The sequence below is a fragment of the Anneissia japonica genome, unplaced genomic scaffold, assembly GCF_011630105.1.
Source record: "Anneissia japonica isolate Jap-2015-1 unplaced genomic scaffold, ASM1163010v1 scaffold287824_len104088_cov138, whole genome shotgun sequence".
Lineage (NCBI taxonomy): Eukaryota > Metazoa > Echinodermata > Crinoidea > Comatulida > Comatulidae > Anneissia > Anneissia japonica.
In genome coordinates, this window is record NW_022744323.1 from 21,625 (window position 1) to 47,499 (window position 25,875).

General features: G+C 35.0%; 2 protein-coding genes across 2 annotated transcripts; both read left to right on the forward strand.

Moving 5' to 3' along the window:
- Positions 1 to 1,210: 1,210 nt before the first annotated feature.
- On the forward strand, positions 1,211 to 19,310 carry LOC117119633 (transmembrane channel-like protein 7). Its single transcript, XM_033264466.1, has 14 exons — positions 1,211 to 1,301; positions 3,072 to 3,203; positions 4,061 to 4,164; positions 4,881 to 5,020; positions 5,739 to 5,886; positions 6,339 to 6,500; positions 7,437 to 7,597; positions 8,504 to 8,642; positions 10,840 to 10,937; positions 13,490 to 13,597; positions 14,696 to 14,902; positions 16,384 to 16,542; positions 17,162 to 17,240; positions 17,808 to 19,310. The coding sequence occupies exons 2-14, from the start codon at positions 3,119 to 3,121 to the stop codon at positions 18,078 to 18,080; spliced, it is 1,863 nt and encodes a 620-aa protein (XP_033120357.1). The 5' UTR covers positions 1,211 to 1,301; positions 3,072 to 3,118; the 3' UTR covers positions 18,081 to 19,310.
- A 2,664-nt stretch (positions 19,311 to 21,974) lies between these two features.
- On the forward strand, positions 21,975 to 25,584 carry LOC117119638 (tripartite motif-containing protein 3-like). Its single transcript, XM_033264473.1, has 3 exons — positions 21,975 to 22,107; positions 23,093 to 24,220; positions 24,491 to 25,584. The coding sequence occupies exons 2-3, from the start codon at positions 23,102 to 23,104 to the stop codon at positions 25,400 to 25,402; spliced, it is 2,031 nt and encodes a 676-aa protein (XP_033120364.1). The 5' UTR covers positions 21,975 to 22,107; positions 23,093 to 23,101; the 3' UTR covers positions 25,403 to 25,584.
- Positions 25,585 to 25,875: the final 291 nt, after the last annotated feature.

The window sequence follows — 25,875 nt, forward strand, 5'->3', positions numbered from 1 at the left end:
GCCCCCCCCCCCCAAATTTCTTTTTAACAAAAAAAAAAAAAAAAAAAAAAAATCAAATTTAAGCTGTGAGTGTAATATCCAGTCATAGAGGTGCCTTAATAATATATTTTCTTACCCCAGTCCCAACTGTCCATCCCTGTTCACCTCTCTTTCGAATTCCATGAGTCTGCCACTGTTAAATTATTATATAATTATTGTTAAGATTACTGATATTATTTATGATGCGTCTTGCAATGTTCAGTTTACCCTCTCAAAAGTCCTAAAAACTATGTACCTCGTATAACGGCTTCCCCTCCCCGCTTTCAAAATCCTGGCTACTTCCCTGCTGTGGTTTTCTGGGACTACTGGGGGTCGGTTTCCGGTCCCGTTTGCCAATTCTGTTGTGGGGTTTAGATATGTTTTTAAATCACGTTTGCCATTTAATATATGATGTTTTTTACGACGAAAAAAGTGATATGATATCAGTAGCGGATCTAGTAGGAACTTGAAATAGAGGGCCCAGGGAGGGACTTTCACAGATGAAGGGTCTGTACCACCTGAGCCTACACCATAATTGGGGCTGAGGTAAGAAAATTTATGATTATGGCACCTCTAGATGGCCCGAAATGAAATTTTAATACTGTATCATTCTGTTTTCACCAATTTGACAAACCAGGAGTGCCTTAAATGATAAATGTCCCACAGTTGACGTTAGAGACACATTCTACTATGTGTCAACAGAGGTCTTTTGGGTCAGCGTGCTAGGTCGAGGACCCTATGGGTAGGGGCCCAGGGTCCCTAGGAGTCGAGGGCCCTGTGGACCTCCGCACGAGAGCGCATAGGCCTATACGCGACTGCAATCATGACGATAATAAATCAAATACGATTATGACAGGCGAACATTGTGTTTGGTCTGAGATAACTAGGCCTATATAGTAGGCTATACTATACTATAGTATAGTTGGCACAGGTCTGGTGAATGAAGTGAAATTACAAGCAAACAACATTGAGATTTCGTTACCATTTGTCATATTAAAAAAATAGTTAACCGATGAATCAAATCATAAACAACTCTGATATAGGCCTGTATATTCTGCTACCAAAAATTGTTGTGATGTCATCATGACCATATTAAGCCATGTCACATGTTTTTGTCAAATAATATGTAATAGCCTGGACAGGGCTTTAGCCAAGCCAATGAAGATAATTTCTTTTGACGCATACTCTGTCTCATTTTTAGAGTTGCCAACGTGCACACGACAGGGTCGTAGACTTTTTCCTATGGTTTGAAGTCTGGAGAGCATCTCTGAAGGAAGTTGAGGGTAAGTAGTGACGCAGAGCACAAAATAACCTCTCATGCACAAGCACCAATCAACATATAAAATATATCTATTTTCCCAATTTTTTTTATAATGTAATAATCATAAACTTCGTGCACTTCCGACCAAAATATTCGTTTACACCGTGGCATACGGTACGTTTTGCTTGAACAATCGTATCACACTCGCATACCATATCACACACACACACACCCACACACACACACACACACACACACCCGTACACATACACAGGCCCATATGTACATATATACACACACAACTTTTTTTAAATTACCGGATCCGGCATACTGTATAATTATGAATACCGGCCTCGAACTATAAATTGATTTTAAACCAGTTGACTATGCTTAAGACTAGACTGAGTTAGAAGGTTGATAGAACAACAATGGATAATTCATTTAACATAACCAATCAATTAACATAGATCAATCATTGTAACAATGCACAACTAACCAACAGTCAAATTAAACATATAGAGGGAATCAAATAAACATAACACAATACAAACTAGATCATTAATAAATAGAGCCTAATACACAGGCGATGCTCTGAGCTCATAATATATTTTGTCATTTTGTCATTATTTGTATTTTGTAATGAAAGTAGAAAAACGGAGAACCCATTCAATCAATTAGTTAATACATCTTTTTTTCTGAGTTAATGGTATGTTAAAAGACGTCTCAAGATCAACTCTTGACCATTTTTTTTTTCATTTTCTTTGTTAAGTATAAATAATTCACATTTAATTAAATCATGTAATTCGTGTAGGAACATTTTCCATGGGCATTTTATCCCCAACTCTAATATTTTTAATACTTTACTTTTATATAATGCAGAAGGTTAAAATTGAGACAATTTCGTTAACTCGAAAAAAATAAAATTTTAGACCATTGGATTTTATCAGGAATTTTAAAACACGATGTTAACATCATATTAACGTTGTACTAGCAAAAGTAACTTCTCTGCATTTGAATAGCATGTGCTCTGTAACCTTACAAATCTCACAAAAACTAGTGGCAGATCATCTACATACCTAACCTACTCTTTGTTGAAACTGTTCTGTGTAAACGTTTAAAATTAAATTGAGCTATATTTTTTAAAATGTACGGTAACGTATTATAAACTTTATTCTTCCAACAAAGTTCCCAATCGATTTTGTTAATGTGTAAGTAATTTTTCCACTTGTATGAGCACTTGGAATGGTATATTTCGCATTTTTAAACGAAGACGAATAGAATTATAGAAAAACAAGCTTATCTACTTACATAAATGTCTTTTCCTTATCGTGCCTCCATAAAGAGCTGGTTTTTCTTTTGTTTGTTTGTTGTTTATTTTTAAACCACCAAAAATGTGTTTACGCCTAAAAAGTAGAAAATACTGTGAAGAATGCAAATTTTGAAGTTATTGACCTTTTTGTCGTAAAGATCTTTAAATGACGCGTCTAAACTGGACGTTCTAAAAGATTTGATGATTTCACGATCTCGGCAGACCAACACCAACAAAAACATGACGATGGTACGAGAAAGAGAAACGACTTTTTAATTTTTACGAGTACAGAAATGTGAAGTGTTCATGTATTGCTATTAAAATATATTTTAATGATTTTATAATATATATATATATATATATATATATATATGTATATGTATATATATATGTATATATATGTATATATGTATATATATATGTATATATATATGTATATATGTATGTATATATAGGCCTATATATTTGTGTTTTGTAATTTAGGTCAGTTCGGAACAGCGGTCGTATCGTTTTTCGTCTTCGTAAAATGGATGATGTATTTGAACATTGGCATTTTCCTCTTAATCTTATCCTTCATTATCGTTCCCCAAGCAATAAACAACCACAAAGACATGGGTAAGTGCAACTTTGTTATGAAATAAAATTCAGGGAGCACGGTGGTCCCTGTCCTTTATTTATTTTTTTTTTCTATTATCGAAAAATTACCATATTTTCATGGCGTTGTATAGTAGAGTGCTGGGTCGTAGGAGGAGCCCCGTGGAGTCTCCGGGTTCATGGACTGAGACTGCTGGCCCCAGAAAAACATACATGTGTTACGCCACTATTAAGTCTCAGTAGTAGTTTTAGGTAGTAGGAGGGCTAGGAAACCTTTTCAGTGGGGCCCGGGTTTCGTCTCACCAGGCGTTATTTACGTCGCCACACTGCATTGCAGGACTACTACACTTTACCCTTTACCATATCATACCAAACCTTATTACACGACACCCTGTGGCGTAGCTACGGGCCGTAAAGCCAGTACAAAGTACTGGCGCCAAGAGTTATTTGGGGCTCATTCATGAATAGACATAAACATAATAAATTAAAGTAATCTCCTATTTAATATTTTGAAGAAAATAACGGCCAGCGGATGTATTTGGTTTTTAGAGGATTAATTATTGATTACTGTGTTGATTTCAAATTAGTAATGTATTCAAGGGTGCCTCAGGCGGCCCACCCCTACACTTTCCCCTCCCCCTAAATTTTTTTTAAAAATTATTAGAAATAGGGAAAAAAGGAAATTTTATTAAAATTGAAGTGTGAGAGTGCCATTTCCGGCCAGCTAGAAGTGTTACCTATATAATATAATATATAGGGTTTAATATATATATATATATATATATATATATATTATAATAAAAAAATAATAATAAATATAAATATAAATATAAATATTTATATATATATAATTATATATATAAAATACCTTTTTTCAGTCTTGACTGATAATTGCACTGTGTCATACGAAGAATATGTTAAAAGTGATACTGATTATTCAGGCAATGTATTTTTTTACGTCGTTGATTTTCTCGAAGGAAAGGTGAGATATATCATAGCCTATATCAGTTAGTTTCCAAGATTCAATTTTATTATCATCATCATCATCATAAACAACAGCAACATCATCATATCATCATCATCATCATCATCATTATTGTCAAAAAACTTATGGAAGAGGTAATTATTATTGCATGCCTCTATCTCATAAGCAAACTTTTATGTTGTGTTTGATTTGAAATGTAATTTTAATGTGCTTATCTGTATTTTAATAATGTAATAATTTGTTAACTTAAAATAAAATTGTATTACTACAGTTACAACCTTACTTGTATTTATTTTCTTTAAGTTAGTGGATTTTGTTTAAACACCTATACAGTACTGTATACTGTTTTGTATAATTGGGTTTTTTTTCTTGTTTTTTTTTTACACAGTTAGTTTCTTTTAGTTGTTTTTCTTCCTCATTGAACGCACCACATTTTTGTGTACCGCTGAAAGTGCATGTTCAGTTGAATAAATAAATCATCAATAATATTATTCATTTATCATTATCATCATTTGCATTACTGAAATATGTATTTTATTATTGTTTTAAAACAAACATGTTTTCATAATTATTATCGTTATCATAAGATTCGATGATGTTATTAGCTTTACCAATATTACACAAATTATCGTGATCGATCGATCTCTCAATTCGGTTAGCAACAATACTTTATTATCATTATTATCATTATTTATTGTTAATTTCCGTTTCAGGGTTTTATGGAATATACAGTACTATTTTATGGTTTTTATGTTCCATCGGAATATTCCTCAATTCCATACGACATGCCATTGGCGTACCTCCTGACCGGATTCGCATGTTTTCTATTAAGTGTAATTATTGTGGCACGGAGGTAAGACGTTTATTCTCCCAACAAAAAGCTATCTAAAAAGGAAATTAACATGACAAATCAGATAAATTTAAACAACAGCTTTAATATTAAGAAAATGACATGGCACCACAGATTAACTGAATTTATAACGATATATTCTGGAGAAAGGTAGAGAACAAGATAATACATTTCACATTTGACAATCTATAATTTAGAGAATATATATAATTTGACTTAGGTCAAAAATCATTAGACGATCACGCTGTTAACTTATTGGGTTATGCTGTTACCCACTGGCTGATGCTATTAAACTGACACATTATATTTTTAACCAATCGGGTCATGATATTAACCCGTCGGTTTGTTGATGTAGGCCTACAAGTAACATGATGTTAACATAATTGGTAACGAGTTGTTAACCTGTTTGGTAATCATCGTGGTCAAGTTGTCAAACCTTCAGAGAGTCATGTTGTTAACATCTCGGATTACGATGTTTTTAACCCGCCGATTAGGATTTTAACTGGTTGTCACATACAGGGTCACGTGATTATCCTATTGACCTGTTAACCTCTCGGGGTCATGCCATTACTTTAAATGTACCGAATCAACTTGTCGGTTCACAGCGTTACCATTCAATTCCTGGTCATGTTGTTAACAGGATCGTGTTCTTAACTTACCACTAGGTCACGTCTTTAATTGACCGGGTTATGGAGTTAACCCAATTGAATTTCCATTTCAGGGCAGGAGACGGTTTCAAACAAAATATGCTGGAGCAAGAAGGCCATCAGTGCAAGTATTCTCAGATTGTATTTACGGGATGGGATTTCTCGCTCACTGACTCAAAAAATGCAAGACTGAAACACAAAAGTGTTTTATTTGAAATATCGGTAAGTACCCTTGATGATTATACGCAGACATAATACAGTATTTAGACCTTACTCCGATAGTGGGTTGAAGCCGTGTGATACTGAAGCCGTAATACCAAGTTGACTGATTGTATGTAAAATTTAAAAATACAGTATATCGAAATTATTTAGGCATTGCAATCGCTCAAAATTAAACTGGATAAATCACATGAAATTAACGTTTGTATAGAGAAACAACGTTGTCAGTGGACCATTAAAAACATTTTATAGACTATAGTGTTTGTTACGCAAGCAATCAGGTGCAGGTTTTTATTAGATATATCAACCAGTCTAATTATCTGATAAATTAAATACAACAGAATTCACGTTAGATAGCAATACAATTTTCTGGTGCTGCAGGTTGTTTTCGATAATGTTTACTCGAGTAGGAGACTAGACACCATAATTCCGTTCTCTTTTGAATTAATTTGAAGGGTGATCTTAGTGAAGAGCAGAGGAAACGAGAGCAAGCAGAAATGAAAGCGAAGGAAAAATGTATGCTCTATACACTACGCATCGTTATAAATTTAGTAATCGTTGCAATCGGAGTAGGTGCGTTAGTCGGTATTGTAGCGGTCACTATATACGCAATTAATGTAAGTAGACATCTGTTTCTGCAGTTTAGTAACGATAATAACAAAACAGCAACAGCAACGAAATGATGATGATTATGACTTGACGACGATGTCTATTATGACGATGATGTCGATGATAATTAATGAAAGTGGATCATGATATAAAACATCGAACAGCATAATATAAAAAAAATATGAAAAAGTAAAATTTTAAGGCCTAAAGTAAAGTATGTTTTGTAATAATCAACCCGGTAAAATTAAAGAGATAGCGAACTTGATATAGGCCTACCTTTAAATCAGTAATTTATACCCTCCATTAGCCGAACAAGACATTCAGAGTATATAGAGATAGCATTGTAATCTGGGATTAATTGGTCTCATTGGAGGATACAGGACGGGGCAAAAGACTTCCTCCCCCACACCTTTCCTTGTTAGCCAAACAAATCGCTAACCACGTGTGAAATCTGTACTTAGATCAGAGATTGAAATTACTAAACCTGCGAGGATTCCATGGAAAGTAGCCCCCAGTACTCCCTCACTAGGTAAGCAAACACCTCAGAGCCAATTACTCAATATGTTCCTCTCCCTTCGGACCTTATATCTTGCTCACACCAGTCCGGCCAAAACAAATCAGGATCCATCCGTCACTAGTGGCCTATCTGCCCTACGATCTCTGAATGCACGTTTTAATAAGATAGACATTTTAGAGTTTGAATCTTAATGCTAGTTCACCATACGCCTGCTGTTAAAACTTGTTTAATCAATACAGGGCGCCTCTATACTGATTATTATTATTATATTATAATATAAAACATGTTTTGTAATTTTAAAAAGGTTTTTCTGTAATAGTATATGAAATGTTGAATCTTAAATCTTGAATAAAAAATCTTAAGTATATTCTCCATATTCAGTTCGTTTTCATGAAGTTTTTTTTCTTTTTTTTTTTCGATTTCACAGCAATCAACAGGAAATTTAACCGGTATCACGGCGTTCATTATCAGTTACCTGCCGTCCATCACCGTTACAGTCATTAACAGTATTGTTCCCATAATCTTTGGCATTTTAGTCAAATTCGAGAAATACAATCCAAACTTTGAAATCAATATCACATTAGGAAGGTAATTAGCTTTTGTTTTATCAAAGCATAATAATCATTGTCAACATGAGCATTATCATTACGATAATGTTTATTACTAAAGTTATTATTATTATTAATATTATTATTATTATTATATATTATTATTATTTATAACTTTTAATATTACTGTTATTGTTCTTATTCTTATTCTTTTATTTCCAAAACAAAACACAAAGACAGTACGCAGGAAACCATCCAACTGAGTGAGCTGGAAGGAAACACAAAAGCGAACCTAATCGCTGTAACTAAAAGTCAGTGTTTCCCACTCACCCAGTTTCACATTAAAATATTTAAACATTGATAAAATAAACTATTGTTTATTATTATTAAAGATGTATTGTCCCATGCTAAATACTAAAAAAATCATACAAATAATTTTTCAAATTATCTTGCCCATTTTGAAGTAACATAAAAGTTATCAACTTGAACATAGAAATTAGTGTATTTAAAAAATGTCTACTCACCATCAGTTTACAGCGAAACAATGATAGAAACACTTCCAGTCACTGGAAATGTTTTATTATTTTTATTATAATTTTTTGGTTTAAAATCAGGGTAAACATTTTTTTAATTCAATAATTTTTATGCACAAGTTAAACACTTGTATGCTATTGCAATATGAGCAAGTTTGTTTCAAAATTATTTTTTATGGGTTTTTTTTTTACATTAGCAAGGGACAATTCATCTTTTAACCTATTCTTGTACAATGACAATAACTATTATATATTAGGTCTATTACAATTTTTATAAATATCCTTAATAATAATAACTACCGGTATGTTGTTGTATTTATATGATTATTATAATTACAGTATTACTATTATTACTTTGAAAGATAATAATAATTATTATTATTACTATATTTTATTAACTGTCTGATTGATAGGACCGTCCTGCTGCGTTTAGCCTCGCTTGCTGTTCTCATTGGTTCCATCATTCCAAGAATCACGGACTGTGAGCATAACGAAGAAATAAATGTTACCGCAATCATCGCCTATTGCGAGGCTTGTGAAGAATCAATACAGGTAAGAACATGACCACCACGCCCTCTAATATAAAGCTATCAATCTAAGAATGGACTGTTCCAGAATGTCCATCAAACTTAACAGCTGACCAATCAAAACAAGGCCACGAGTACGCGCGTGCCTCACAGACACACGTGTTGCACTGTCGTTTCGTTGGACCCTAGCAACAATATCCAATGGGCGGGACTTAGCATAAAAATACATTTCTAGTGTTGTACAATAATAAGTGTGGAAAGCCTGCAGAAAAAGATTAGTAAAAGAGAAAATAGTGGTAACTATGGTAATTTGGTGACTACTTCCTGACTCGTTTTCCATGGAGTCACGATTTAGGTATGCAGTTAAGATGATTGGCCCCTTAGTTTGAACGTTTTATCCTTTATTTATTATAAGTAAAAATAACAGTAATTTTATTAATGACGATTTTACATCCGTGTGTAATCGTGGGTCACCTGTAAACTACTACTACTACCTCTCTTTCTTTCTTTCTTTCTTTCTTTCTTTCTTTCTTTCTTTCTTTCTTTCTTTCTTTCTTTCTTTCTTTCTTTCTTTCTTTCTTTCTTTCTTTCCTTCTTTCCTTCCTTCCTTCCTTCCTTCCTTCCTTCCTTTCTTTCTTTCTTTCTTTCTTTCTTTCTTTCTTTCTCTCTAATAATTACACGGTGACAACGATGTTAGTTGAGGCGGCGGCATTGACGGCGGTATGCGGTGGCAATTGGTGAATTGGTTTTTCCGAAGCATACATAATATCATATACAGTATAAGTAGTATATAAACTTACCAGTGGCGTATCTAGAGGGAGCACGGAGTTTACCCTAAAAAAAAAAACACAACCCCCCCCCCTCCAGTTGTCCCCTATTGAAAATGCTCGAAGCAAAAAAGTCACACTCAAGTAGTTACTAATCACATCACCGCATTTTGCTACCTCAGGCCCGTAGGCAGGATTTTCGATGGGGAGGTGCGTTTTTGCGACAGAGGCGGACCTTAGAATGGGCGACTGCCTAGGGATCCCCGCGGGAGGGGGAGGCGAATCCCCCGGAAGCTCAGACAAATTAACATTTTGAGGGCCTTATAATGGATTTCTGAAACCCATAATTCGGAATATTCTCTGTAAATTTTCATTCATTTGGGTATTGTTTAGGGGCATAAAGCAGGAGAAATAGAGGGTGGGGTCCAGGGCCGGAAGGAACTTTCACAGACGAATGGTTAATACCACCTTAGCCCCACCACCATGGTTGGGGCTGAGGTAAGAAAATTTATGATTATGGCACCTCTAGATGGCCGGAAATGGCACTCTAAAAAAAAATTTAATTATGATTTTTCTTTTTTCTCCATTTCTTTTATAATTTTAGGGAGCTCCCCCCACCCCCTAATCCACCACTGTAAAGTTGTAACTTTTTATGTCCTTTACATCTGTAGGTCTACAGATGACATGGTTCAATCTGCAATCACTGGAGCTGATAATTTCCAACAAATTTCGTAGCACGTTATTAAAAATCATCGGTTAGAAGAGCGGGCAAAAACAAATGTAATGCATACTAGGCCTATAGCATTTCGCGATAATTAGGAACGATTTTAATGAAATAATAGGTTTTCAAAAGTGGACTTTTTGAAATGTCGTGGTCCCGGGGCAGAGATCTGGAGGGGTTTTTGAGAAAAGCCCCAGGAGGCTCCGACAAAGTAGCATTTTGAGGGTCTTATATAATGGATTTCTCAAACACATAATTCGTGAATAATTTTTTTTTTTTGGGTGGGGGGCTGGGGCCTGAAGAAGTAACGTTATTATGTCCTGTACATCTGCAGGCCTACAGATAACATATTATATTATAAGATCAATCTGCAGTCACCGGAGACGATAAATTTCCAACAGATTTCATATCATATTTAAAATCAACGGCTGGATGTGCTGGCAAATATATAATGCAACGCATGCTAGAGCATTTTGTGATAATTAGGAACGGTTTTGTGAAATAATAGGTTTTAAAACGTGTACCTTTTTGGAATTTGGGGAGGTAGGTTGCAGCCGCACCCTCTGCACTACCTGCCTACGGGCCTGTACCTAGTGCCTTCCACTTAATAATTTAGTCCCCACTCTACCTTCATCAACCACCCCTCCCCCATCACCCGCCCCTCCCCATTTCAAGACTCCTAAATACACCACTGAAACGTATTCGTTTTCGTTGTTTCCCTTACGAAAATACAGTGTTGGGAGACCTACCTCGGCCAGGAGATGTACAAATTATGTATCACTGATTTCGCCGCAGTCATCGGTGTTATAATCTTCTACGAATTTCCTCGAAGGTAACTTATAATTTTATATGTATAGGCTGTACATTTGTATATTTATTTATATATGTGTGTGCGTACGTGTGTATAGAATCTGTCATAATATTTTATATATTCTTTTACAATAATTATATATATGTTTTTCTCTTTAAAATATAACGTAGATTTAATCTTGTTGCGTTATATACATTTTGTAAAAAAGTGCCATTGTTGAAAAAAAAAAGATTCTACAGACGTATTTTAAACTGCTGAATACACACCAGTTCTTACCCTTACATAATAAATGGTGAACATGTGATGACTTCCAAACGTGGTAGAGTTGGCAAATATTCAAATTAGTCTTTAGGAAAGACTAACTCAAGGATCTTAAACTATTATCTTTTAAGGATTTAAGATATAAATATAAAAACTTAACCTGAGGAAAACAAGTTTTAGATCTTTAGAAATGTGTTTTCGTATGTTTTCTTTGCAATAGCGGTCTCGAATTTGAGGGATCGCGAAGTAGATGTGTCCCGAATTGAATTGTGCACTGTATTTAATACGTCTCTTTTTTGTTATGTTATTGAGTCCAAAAGCAGTAAAATATACACTACATATCATTATCTCTTGTGTAGCTTTTCAACACTGCTTTACTCTTGTTGCTCTCACTGGACTGCAGCATAGCTTTGCATTATTTTCTTCGGCCATGATCACCATTGCCTCTTGGTTTAGGGTTCAAGTCTGTTTTATCAGCTTTTCTTGCAGGTAGACCTATTCTAATTATACTAAGAAATTTAGTCTTAGAAGGCAATATCCATTATCCCCCTTTGTATTTCACCTTTTGAAGATATTGCAAATAGAAAGATCCTTCAAGAATATTAGGTGGGACCGCCGGGCGGGAAGGCGTGATCGTAAGCCAATCCCTAAGTTGACTGTCAATAGATCTTCCTGTTACAATTGCACAGGCGGTGGCAATCACCTTAAAACCTAGTTTCAATACCATTGAAATTCTTTTCCGCGAGAAATCATGGTATTTACAGAGACTTGGAAGACCGGTTCCAAGAGCCTACTGATGGTCAGACTTCTTCGCAACTTCATGCAGACTGTCACATTAAAAGTTCTTTCATCGCTCCCGGTTCCACTGTGGAGGTGGTGTTAGGAATTTACTTAGGTGGTTTCAATGTTCACAACAACGAATGCTATGAATTCAAGTACATCGATCTTAAAATTTCATCTTCTTCCTCCAGTCTTAATATCTATAAACCATTCTGAAATCTGGCAAATAAAAACTGTTGATAGACAAAACTATAACGATAAGTGCAGAGATTACAGTCGACCTCTAACTTATTCCAAGGACAATTTTCACGTTAAAATTCAAGGCAAAAATCTATCATTTCCTTTATGTCAAAGATATTTGAGAGGAATGTTAAGTTCAGCTTCAGGCATACTTGACGAGTATATGAACTCTTAGTCGAGTCACCAGCATATCGCAAGAAGCATAGTGTTGAAACTTCACTTGGAAAAATATAAGACGACATACTTTGTAAATTGGACAAGCGTAAAGAAATGCTAAGAGCCCTTCTTGATTTCAGTGCCGCCTTTGACATTTTAGATCATGCTGCACTTGTACATCGTTTGTCATATCGTTTCGGTATAGAGAGCACCGCCCTATAACATGTATCCAATCCTATCTTGGGGAACGTCAACAGTCCTGTTGCACTAAGGCACTTTTCACAGGAAAGGCAGAGCTCTTACGGTGTACCACAATGTTGTTTTAGGACCATACTACAAATCCACTAGAAGGCATAATTGAGACCCATGCTTGTCGTCGTGTCATTTTCTATGCGGATTACACACAGATATATGCCCTTTTGAATCCAAGAGCTATGTCAAAACTTCCAGCTTATATTCTATATGTTAAGTCATGGGCTCTATATCGAACAATCTAATTTTGAATGCATCTAAAACTGAGGTCATTCACTCTGTTTCTCACCATTAAAATTCCATCGCAATCACTTCTATTGAGATCGATGAGTCTACTCTATTACTCGACTGTAATTTTCAGTTAATAATGAACACATAAGTAACATTAATTACCAGAATTACGAAGTACAAGACAAAAAGACGAATGAAAGACTGGTACATGCTCTTATAACATCCCGTTTGGACCGTTGCAACAGAACATGCTGTTTGGTCTTCCCAAGTCCAAACTGCTTAAGCTGCAAAGGGTGCAGAACATCGCTGCCCGTATCATAACCCGAAGTAAACCACTGTCACATAACACCTGTTATCCGTGATCTCCATCTTCAAAATCCTGTTCATAACTTTTAAATCACTGCTCTCTGGTGCTCCAGCTTGCATAAGGCAACTTATTTCAATTCATGACCCTAAGGAATGAACTGCCTGAACACATCAAGAGATGAACTTCAAGGTTATACTCGAAAGTTATGTTTTTCTTTCATTGCCATCATCTTTTTCAATTCCTTTGTTCCTTTAGTGTGTGGAGTGTGTGTTAAGCGCGTTGAAGATTTGCATTGCTACACTGCTGTATATAAAAGTATACCTTATTATTACTGTGTCAATTACAGGCTTATTACCAGTTATTTTGAATGCGGTATTACGAAGATTCTTGGGGACATGGAGTTTGAAATACCAAAGAACGTATTAGCGATCGTTTACTCTCAAGCAATATGTTGGTAAGCTCTTTGTAGACCCTATCCTGACTATGTTTTTTTTTTTTTATCTTCTTTTTTTGCATTTGAAAAAAACAAACCATGTGACATGCCTAAATATGGACATATAGCGTCGCTCACATCACGAACTCACACAATTAAATTCAATTGTGTTAGTTCGTGAAATCAAAAAAGCGCGTCAAAATACGCGCTACTGTCGTTAAGGACGTTTTGTGTGGTAAAGAATGCAAAATTGCTTGACAACCAATACGCGCTCGTTTTGACGCGCTATTGTGATTTCACGAACTAACACAATCTACTTTGATTGTGTTAGTTCGTGATGTGAGCGACGATATATGCACACCATATTGAAATACAACAACATTTGATTAATGAATGGACCTGGACAGAACAATTTATAGTTAAACACAATAATTAGCTGGATTCTGTTTGTAAAATAAGAAAGTTTATTGATATGACCAATACAAATGTTTTGTTTTTGTTTTTTTTTCTTTATAACTACTAACGCTGACAAATTCTATTTGTGAGCGAAAGTACAATACACTACACTATTTATTCATCCATTATTTCGTCCGTCTGCCATCCATTCATTTATATATTTAATCATTCATTCATCAAATGATAACTGATATTTGTATTATATAAGTGGATACAAGATAAGATACACTACATATTCATTATTATTTATATTCATTTACATTTTTATTCATTTGTTTATTCATTCATTTATGTATTCGTTCATCCATTTATTCAATAATAAATGCATAACTTTCATTCATTCATTTATTCTTTCATTCATCAATCAATTTATGCATCTGTATATATTCAATTATTTTAATGACTCACGCATCTACTCAGTTTACTCGTGAATTCATTCACTATTCTATTCATTTATTAATTCGTTCCTTTATTAAATTTGAATGCATTCTGTATTCATATTTATCCATCCATATATCCATCCAATATTTAATTCATCATTATTATAATGTTTTCATTAAAAATCATTAATTATTGCTATTATAGCGAAACATATTTTATATTTACATCTAAAAAATTTAGTTTTGAAACAAATTTGACTTCATGTCTATTTACATTAAACAGGCTTGGTGCGTTTTTCTGTCCGTTGATTCCATTCATGACCGCGTTGAAATTTTTCATCGTGTTTTACTTTAAAAAGTGGAGCTTACTCTACAACATGGTTCCATCAGCAAGACCTTACAAAGCGTCTCGATCGGGCTTCTTCTTTATGGTTATTCTGCTTGTCACGTTTCTTCTCTGCTTTGCTCCAGTGGTCTGCGCAATGACATTGTAAGTATCCATACAATTATTAATTTTAAAATGTTTAAATATGAATTATTCACACAGTCATAAACATCATATTGTTCTCTTTAGGCTGTCGTGTACGAATGGTTTTTAAATAAAAGAATAAAGGTGTAACCTTGAGATATGTGATGAGAGCTCCCTCTATAGAGCTAAAATTAAATTTTGGGTAAATCTACTGCGCACCAATGTGTGTCGTTTGTTTTCAAATGTGTTTTTGTTTTATTTTAGATGAATTTTTTTTATACTAAGCCAACAGTAAAATTTATTACCATTAGAGTTTACTGTTGAACTGTTTTGATCGTTAATAGACCAAACACAATGAATGTTAACTTACTGCGAGTTAACACCCATTGCGTTTGTTTTTTATTAACGTTCAAAACAGTTGTACAATAATATTAAGCAAACCAGATGAAAATATTCGAGCATTACCCTTTACTGTTGGCGTAGCATCAAAGAAAATTCATCTAAAATATATATCAGAAACCAAATTAAATTATTTTAACATTTGTGTTTTTGTTGATATAATCAATAAAAGATACAATATGATATTGAAAATTAAACAAAGAAAGACAATCTTTACAAAGAAAAACAATGAGGATCGATTAATATGTAAATACATAATGGGAATTTTTTGTCGACGTGAGAATCACCAATTGGAAAACCCGCAAAAGTCCGAAAATGTATTTCTGTATTTCCAGTCTAGTGGTATCCTTCTTGCGGTTCTCTCCGGCACTCTTTTCCGAAGAGTACTTAATTAAGAGAAAATCAATGATGCTGGATTAGTGAGTAATTTAAATACGTTTAAAGCTGCAATACAATAGATCGCACCTGAACAAAAAAAAAATATTGTGTGGGCCGACCGACCCAAAAAGTACGAAATTGAGGTTCGGCATTTTAATATTTTTTTTTTTTAAATACAACGAACAATATTTTTTTTATGAGCTAAAAAGGCTGGAATTGGCCTATCTTGATGCACGGTAGGCGATACGACAGTGTTATGTGATCGGTTTCCTCTTCAGTATAGATTTAAAATTGGTCTTTGTTGTATTTTTGACTTTTTAGGCATAAACACATTATTGGTAAAAAAAGAAATAAAAAATTTAAAAAAATTTTAAAATCCTATTGACCTACCCATTTTTTTTTTTCAATTTTCCCAAAACGTGGCCAACACAAGATTTTTTTTTTAAATGGCCTTATTATAATTATTTACTAATTTATTTTAATATGTAAAGACACATACACTAACCACTGCTATCATTTTAATTAATGCACTTTTTTTTAACTGTTACTCTATTAACATCGTTTGAGTGCTGCTGCATTGGCCTATATTGCCAATGACAACAAAAGCGGGTTCTCTCAGTTGGAACGCCAGTGTTTCTAGTTCTGCTTCTTTTTTTTTTTTTTTTTTTTTTTGCATTAGATTATAATGTCTTTGCTCTATTTAATTTATAATTACATTCTTTCAGAATGACGCCTTCTAAGGGATGTGGTCCTTTTCGCGATCTTGAAACAATGTGGGAAACGATGATATTAGCGTTTGAAGATTGGCCTCCTGTAGTCCAGGATATAATCAACTACTCTGTTTCTTCTAGTCTTTTTGTTCTTGTAATTGCGATAGCTCTAAGGTAAGTCTAAAACTCTCCTCTGTGCATAATTATTGTGTCGACTCTGGCGCCAGGGTCTGACCTTCCCGACTTGGAGTGGGGGGGGGGGGCGCATTGCCCCGACAAGAGCAAAGTGGGCGTAGTCGAGCATCACTTGAATTCTCTTAAAATTTGACCTCTCCCGCTGGTGCCACCTATGGTTAGCAAATACGATCGGAACAAGATGTTCAAAAACTGGGGCCGTCAAAGGGGCGTCAGGCAGTAGAACGTTATAATGTACCGGTATATTGTGTAAATATGAAATAAATATTTATCCCTAATAATAGACTGATGTTTCCATATTTGCGACATAGACTGTAGCTGCAACTATGTTGTTGTCAGGCAGTTAAAAATGGCTGAAAGGGTAAATCCGGTGGAGGTGCATTATGGGTCATGTGTCATCTTAAGTACCTTATTACTGTACACATCATAAAAAATACAACACCACACATTTCCTTATAACCGTATCCCATGTGGACACTTTATTAGCAGACATTACATAGTAAGGCAGTATATATGGCATAGACACACGCTCCGGCCTGAAGCCTATTTTTTAAATGTATGCTTTAGAATATTAAAAAATGTCTTTAAATTTCCATAGTTTGGCGATGTATTACTACTACGTAGCAGGAAGTGCGCAAAAGGAAATAATCAACCAATTAAAGGAACAACTTGTGATGGTAAATAATAAATTAATAATAATTAGAATGAATATATTTATTTTAATACAATGTGGGCCTATACTATATATATATATATATATAATATGTATAATATGTTATGTATCTATATCTATATATATTAATATAATGTAGGCCTATACTATATATATAATATATATAATATATAATATATATAATACATATATAGTATATATAATATATTATACATATATTATATATATATGATGAATAAAAAGTGTAGCAACAATACGATATTGTAATAACTTGAAGTACACAGTTCATATGAACAATCATTTTTATCACAATCCATAATAAATACGCACACACGTCAACTATTATATCAGGCCTCAATATGATATATAAGTATAATTTTATATACAGGTATAGATTAAGGGATTAATAAAGACTACGCCTATATGTATGAATATATAAACCTATATAATACAAATGCTATGCCAGCCTTATCGTACCATACTATTCTCTATAAAATATTACTGTATATTACTAAAAACCGTAAGATAATTTAAGACTAGTTAATAATCTATTGTTAAATTTATTCTTCAGGAAGGTAAAGACAAACATTTCCTATTGCTTCAAATGCAAGAACTTGAGCCATCAGTGAAGAAGGACCTCCGCCAAAAACGAATGGAGAGCGGGAATACCGGTACGTTACGAGGAAAGAGACGCGTTTCGCAGCAGCAACCAATCAGCGAAGCCATGTTCAACGACGCTGATGACGTCTCAATTATTTCATCTATTGTTGAGATGGCGGGGCCAAGTGGAACTGGAGATCGGTACCATTCGGATGATAAAGGGAGTCATTCGTATGACAGATAAAACATAGCAATAATAGCACCGATATTCAACAAGTATTTTTATAATTTCCTTTGCACACATACAATTACGAATTTATCACACTCATCTCAAATTAAACGATTGGATATTTAACTGCTAGTCCTAAATCTTGTTATAATGTTTGAAAAGTAAAATATTGGTGTTTAACAGCGGGTTCGAGAATCTTTGGATCTTAGGATTAAAATACAAACATTATTATTTTCTACGAAGGTGCATCTCCACTAATAGCTAAAATTAGTTGTATGTTTCTTAAAGTAGGCCTATGTGTTTGATTTGTCTTGCATCACATAGTCCTAATGTAATTACTTTTTTTTTCTTTATAATTTTGGTATTTTGTTCAGATCTATTGCTCTTCCACGGGGCCTGGTAATTACTTTAGGACTATAGCCAGTCTGATAATGAGTAGAGTTGTTTTAGTCGTGAGAAAAATCCTGTTATCACAGGAATTGAACCCACGACCTGGGCTTTAGACGGCAGTCGTCTCACCCTCGATAAAATAAAGATTTAACTAAAGAATTAATCACTAAGCTATTCAACTTAACTCACAGGCCTTGTGGGATTTTTGTTGTTGAAATATTTGCCTCAGGGCCCAGTTTGTAGAGAAACCGAATGGTAGTTTGTCTTAATAAGATAGGATATCAATATAGGCCCTACGCCTTTTTCATGAAACATGTATTTGAGGGGAAAATAGCTACGACGTTCCATCTGGTACAAACATTCTTAACATCAGACGTTTTTTAGCAACAGGTGCGCTGACTACATAAATTTAGCAAATACTATTACGTTATTTGAATCTAAACTGTACAATGATAGAAGAAAAACAGTTGTTTGTTTAGAGTTAATAGTAAAGACATTTAGTTTGGGAGGCTATTAACAGGCTTATACTTTTTGTGGGGGCGGGGTTGGGGATTTGGAATAGTCATACTCATTTCATATTATCGTATTAATTGTAATTGATTTCTATTGTATTTTTCCATTGAATGAAAGGTGATTTGAATTGAAGTACTTTTGCTCCATTTGCAAAAAGTTAAAATAAAAAATTGGCAATTTTAAAAATGAAACAATTCAATAAGCATATATATACGAAATGGTTATGCCTATACATTGTATTCTCGGAAGCAATTATCAGATATTCTGTTTGAATATCAGAGCAATGGATTCTAATGTATACATTTTTGAATATTAAATAATAATATTTAAATGAAAATATAAGTAAAGGAAATATGTACAGTATGTGTACTTGAATTAAAATTAGATATTTTTTAATACCACAATTCCTCCTGCATTTATAGCGTTTCTGTCTCTAATAATTTGGAAACAACGCCACGCAGGGGTTATGCTAATCGACCTTTCTGGGAGTGTCAATCAAACTTAAGAACTGACCAATTAGAACAGGGTAAGAAATATGAGCGTGTCGAACAAGCACACGTGTTGTCCTACAAACACACGTACAGCATTTGCGTATGTTTTAACACTTCCGTTTTGTTGGATCTTAGCAACAATAATTAAGGGGCGTGACTTAGCGAAAAGGTCCATTACTACGTAAAATGGATTAGTAAGTAGTAGTACTGTACAGGGGTTGTTCTTGTGTAATTACAATTTCTGTGCGAGTAGCTCGTCAATTACAGGTAAGTCGGAGCTGGAGTATCGCCCTACATTGAGCAAAATATAGGCCCTACAATGGAATCCCATCCATACCCACCACAGCTTTTCCAAGAAGAGCCCGTTTTTCAAGCGTGTCTTGTCTGTGCCAAAGACCAAGTGGTATTTCCGGCGTACTTCTGTGGCGAATCTCTCAGCACGACATAGTCCATGCTTAAAGATTACAAGCATCAAAATTGGAAACCTGTCTTCCTTGGATTGTCAAAAAGTTTTTAAAAACTATCGAGTAACTCTCCAAATAGAACCCACACACGACAAAACATAATCAAAAGCTATAAAAATTTAACCAATAAACTCATAAATCTAACTGTCATCTTACGATGCAGTGAACTTTTCTAATGAAGAAAAGTATACTTAGTTAATAAATAAAATGTTGGAGGGGTTCGTAGGCCTACCTTCGCTGTGCGTTTCGCTTTCTTGTGTTCTTTGACAAGGCACTTTACCTACGTTTGTCTCTCTTCACCCAGGAGTATAATTGGGTACCCTTTGGCGTAGTATTTTCTGCAGTAAACAAGCAATACAGTATAGATTTCCGGTGGTTAACTACTGGGGAGAAAAAAGGCGGCGCGGAAAGGAACTTGCCTCCCTACCGTATAATGCCGAGGCTTTATATTACGGTGGGCTTACAGCTCATTCATCTACGTTCAGTAATGAATACGGGACTACCTAATAAATAAACGCTTTAACATATCGGTTTGCTCGAGATATTCATTGATTAATAAACTAAATTCATATGGGGAAAATCACTAAGGTAATGCTATCTGGAAGAGAATTGAAAAGTCTGATAAAGTGAGCATGCAGTATGGTGCGTACTTATATGCGTAGTTCGGGCAAGCTGTTCAATAAAAGAGAGAATATTTGGATGCCTACGGTTAACAGAAATATCAGGCAGATTAACATAAAAAAGTTGATAGTGAGTGGATCCCTTCAGTGAGGCATTTGCCAGGTAGTGGGCATTCGGACTTTTGGGGGCCGCAGTTACATTTGTTATCGATTACAGGGTTCTTTTTCTGTAGTTCGTTAGAGAGTGCGGATTTGTTGTGCGAGGTTGTGATACTATTCATATTCAGCATGCAGCAAAAGCTTAATTTCAGTGTGTTTCTGTTTAAAAGTTTTCTGAGCTCATGTTCTTGTGGAAAATGTTCATCTATTAGACGTAGAAATTTATGACATATATGGGTGGTTGCGACGTTGGCACTGTACGGGGTTGTGGAGGGTCAAATCGATATATCATTTCGGTTGCGTGATCGTTTAGTCTTTGTGAGTACAGGGTTAAAATTCAACTTGTAGTAATAGCCGTTGTTCTTGGGAGCATCTTGATATTGCGGTACAGCTGAGTCGACGATTCCTTATCAGACGAGATGTTGGATAGTCTTCTATGGCTTCGGGAATGTTGCGAATTATAGACGGTGTGTAGTTGCTTTGTTGATGGACGTAGCGAGTATTGTTTGGTTTGGGAAATGGTTTGAAAGTCCAGGGTTAGGTCCAGGTAGTCAAATTACTTTCTGTTGCATAATGGTATGTGCTTTTTAATGCACTCTATCCTTCTTGGTGATTCGTCGAATGCGGCTATGCCACCGTCTCTGTGTATATAAAATTTACTTCTCAAAAACACCCACAAGAAGGCTCGAACATAAAAAATACAAATGACATCAAAAAGGAGATAAAGTCCTCTTTAGAGATTACCAGTATAATTTTCAGATTAATATAAATACTGTATAGTATTGACTGTCTGAGATTTTATTACCAAGTGACTGTTTACAATGTTTTTTCACATAACAGTGAGTATTATTTATCAAGACAAACTTTTGCGAATGAAAACAAATTATCCCTTCAACTTAACATTACTCTGTCAATTAAAGTACTCTTGTAGGTGGTATATTGAGCACTGTTTCTGTCATTTACCTCCACGGGATCCGTCGCAACAAGTTTAAGCACACACTGATTGTCGGATTGAGGCGAGACACATCAGCTAATAAGTAGCCTACCAGTTAACAATATGCCATATTGCAAAGTTAGGTTTTTGTAATGCGCATGAAAGTTGCGATTGGCAGTGAACGCAAATTTTCAATTTTAAATTAGGCCTACCACCAATTACACTGCAGCCAATCGCAACGGAAGTCTAGTCTGAAAAGGATATAATTCATTTACTCAAATACAGTACTGTATAGTATGCACCACTGCACATGAACTTTGATTACAAAGACGTTGTACTGGAAATTCCTCACTACTACTGTATTTAAATCTGTGTTGAACGTGTACTACGCATTAGTCCTTGTACTTTGCACTTTTAGGTTACCACTTCCATTAAAGGAAACAAGTACAGTGACAAGTCAAATGATACCACGTAAGATCCCTACTTAATTATATATACAGTACTGATATAGATGTTTGTATACTACTCAGAGAATAGAACAGAAAAAGTAGACTTGAGTTTCCCTATACAGGAATACTATACGGTAACTAGTTGATATTTCCATTGTACGAATGATGAGCTGTAGGAAGAACGGTATAGAAAAGGTAGGGTGTAAAGGAAAGATAATAACCCCGGATCTCGCAGCGTCATAGTAGGCCTACTGAATTGCGCATGGGGTAAGAACACAGTTGGGCAAAGTGCGGCCCGTCTGTGATTTTTTTTGCGGCCCTCGAAAATGAATTACAAACCCATGTGTGTGGCCCGCCAACCATCTTTGGCTAGAAAACACCTTGTGTTTTTTGCGGCGGCGCGGCGCGACCGATCATCTGTGAAAAAAAGTGGCCATGAAACAGTGTATGATGGTATTTGGAAGTACACTGAAACATCAAAGTTTGGGCGCAGCCCTCGGTGTTGAATCAAAAATTCCCTTTGGCCCTCACACCAATTTTATTGCCCACCCCTCAGGTAGAAGGTGCGTGACTACTGAAGTAGCCGTAGAGAGATGCTTGGAAATGAACCATAGCATGGGTAACCCATACTCTTCCGAAAGGCAATAGGTTATTTAAAGCGCTCACAAGGCAGATGTATACATATGGTATGACATTAAATGTATAGGTCGTGCACGTACAAGCAGCAATGATCAGGGATACTCCCCAGGGAGCAGAGAAAGTTGCACAATCCAGTATCCTGTGACCAAGGAAATGATGCCAGCGCCTTGTGTAATTGCCTTGTATAATCTGCGGATTGTGGTAGGCGCTATATAAATTCTGGTTCTAAGAGGGAAAAAAGTAAAAAGGTATGCTTATGCCTTCGTTGCTAAAATTTTTTATACCTTATTTTTCTCATTTTATTTTCTTTTGGTAAAATGCTATACAAGACAGTGTGTTGCTTGCTTAATTACTTTTTTCCATTATAGAACTAAAAAATGGCTGAAGGAAAAATTTCTCAGTTACTCAACAATCTGGATGAAAAGGTAATGGAATGTGCTATTTGTTTAAAACGACTTCAAAAACCAACAACATTGGCATGCCTTCATACCTTCTGCTTATCATGTCTTCAAGATTGGGTTAAACAAAAAGATGCACTGATCTGCCCTACTTGCTCGCAACCATATACCATTCCGAAGGGTGGACTTCAAAAGCTACCACCAAATACATTCATCAATAACCTACTAGAAAGTATTGAACAGCTTGAGAAGGAAGACAAAACCAAGTGCTTATGTGGTAAATATTATGCTCAATTCTACTGTCAGGATTGCAGAAATCATTTGTGTTCTTCTTGCAAAGATCAGCATAAAATATTTCCTCAATTAAGAGATCATGTGATTCATTCAATTGAAGATGTCAAGTCAATGACACCGCTTGAGCTTTCGTCTTTGAATTCGCCACGTTGTTCACTCCACAAAGACAAAACTCTGGAGTTCTATTGCAAAGTTTGTGTAACTCCCATTTGTACAAACTGTGCAATCACAGAACACAATGAACACAAACCTGTTGATATTACTGATGCTTTCAATGAATTTAAAGAAATTACAGTTCATTTAAAACAGAATGTTGAGGAATTCAAGGCAAACTTACAAACTAGACGGGAACATTTCCAGCTTAATGCACTTAAACTTGAGGAAAACAATAAGAAATGTAGGAGTGATATTAATGCATTTGTTGAAGAAATAAAAAACACAGTCACAGAAATGGAAGAAAGATTATTTAAAGAACTCCATGAGTTGCATGCCAAAAAGAAAAAAATATTCAACGGTGAGCTTGATGGGCTAGACAGAATAGCATGTGACGTGGATACAAGATGGAACTACATTTCCCAATTATTAAAGAGCAACAAAGCAACTGCCTTGCAATCACATAAAAAAGCAGTAGCAGTACTTCAAGACAGAATTAAGGCGTTGCCGGCCATAGAACTGAAAGATAAGGGTGAAATATATTTCTTGAAAGAAAGAGAATCATTTTCTAAATTCAAACAAAATGGAATTGGGTGTGTTGTCGAAAATGCTTTAGACTATTTTAAGATTTCAAGCACAGCAATTCTGGGTTAAAATAAGTGATAAATATACAAGCCATATAAGTGCAACTTTGATACGTGGTGGTGGTGGTGATGATGATGATGATGATGATGATTCTTTAACAGATGATGGTGATTTAGATGATGATGATGATGATGATGATGATGATGATGATGATGATGATGATGACGACGATATTAAGGATGGTAATTATGTTAGTAAAGGCGATGATGATAATGGAGGTGGTGATGATAATAATGATCACCATAATAATGCTCATGATGGTAATGTTTGTAATGAAAGCATCACAATAATGGAGATTGTGTCGTCACTGGGATGTGTTTATGTGCAGGTGATTGGAATCTAAACGTCAGTCTAGGTGAACACCCAATTAAAGGGTCTCCATTAATTATCAATGTAGAAAAGGAAAGATTACAATCTACGCATAATTTAAGAAAAAATGTAATGAGTGTTGTAATGGCAAATGATGGATATTTGCTAGTTTCATGTAAATCTAATGAGATTTTCAAATTGAAAGAATCAAGTGTTAGAAGCACAATCAAGTTGCCAGAAGGTGTTAGTGTTCATAGAATGAAAACACTGAAAACCAATGGCAACATTGTATTTGGTGATACAGGTAACAAGTGTATTACTGTATGCAAGCCTGAGGGTCAGGTGATCAAATCATTTGGTAAAGGTTTGATAGGCATTCCTTATGGGGTTGATGTAAATGAAAATACTAATGAAGTTTACGTTGCAGATTACGTGAATGGTTGTGTATTAGTTCTTAGTCTTGAAAATGGTCAGCTGATCAAAAGAATTGGATCTAAAAGAAAATGTGAAGGTCAACTTTCTGCAGTATATGATGTCACTCTTACTAAGGAAGGTCATGTGATTGTAGCAGATACATTTAACAATAGAATACAAATGTTTGACAGAGATGGTTCATTCATTCGAGTTCTAGTACAAGGGGATGACGACAGTAAAGTGAAACGCCCATTAGGTGTTGTAATGGATGAAGAGGAACACCTTATTGTAGCAAGTTACCAGAAGCTTCAGCTGTTCACAAAAACCGGAAAGTTCATCAAAACAATTGGCCAAAAACAAGATGGGATAGAAATTCCTGAGGGATTATGTGTAGTTTCTCATTATCCAAGAAGAGTAGCAGTTGCAAATTGGAACCGAAAAAATGTTCTAATATTCAATTACTAGTGAGTTATGTATATTAAACTGAGTGATTCAAACAATGTTATTTGTCAATGTTCAATATTGAGGTTTATAAGTACAATTTTGGGTGATCTTAAACAACAATAATATCTGCGCATGAACCCACCAGGGATTTTATTCCAGGATTCAGACTTGTTAGACCCACTGTCGAAGATTTTAGACCACCACTGTTGGAATTTACTCTACAGCTGTTTCATGCAGTAGCAATCTTCAGGAGTGAGTGGATAGGAAGATAATGGAGGTATATATGAGGTTCAACAGGTGCATATGCTAATTATGTTACGTATTCCGCTATTATTGCGCTCTGCATTCGCATTGAGCACTATACGTCGCTGATCTTGACAATCTTATTTTGTATATATACATGATACGTATGATTTAATGTACTTCGGTGCAAATTCAACATCTAGTAGCTTTGTAGTTGTAGCCTAATATAATAAAACGTAGATTATCTGTGG

Excerpts from the sequence above, each read along its gene's own strand:
- LOC117119633 (XM_033264466.1), top strand. The coding sequence starts at position 3,119 with ATGATGTATTTGAACATTGGCATTTTCCTCTTAATCTTATCCTTCATT. Across the intron at positions 5,021-5,738 it reads GTAATTATTGTGGCACGGAG|GGCAGGAGACGGTTTCAAAC; the intron begins GTAAGACGTTTA and ends TTTCCATTTCAG. Across the intron at positions 6,501-7,436 it reads TCACTATATACGCAATTAAT|CAATCAACAGGAAATTTAAC; the intron begins GTAAGTAGACAT and ends TCGATTTCACAG.
- LOC117119638 (XM_033264473.1), top strand. The coding sequence starts at position 23,102 with ATGGCTGAAGGAAAAATTTCTCAGTTACTCAACAATCTGGATGAAAAG. Across the intron at positions 24,221-24,490 it reads CAAGCACAGCAATTCTGGGT|AAGCATCACAATAATGGAGA; the intron begins TAAAATAAGTGA and ends TGTTTGTAATGA.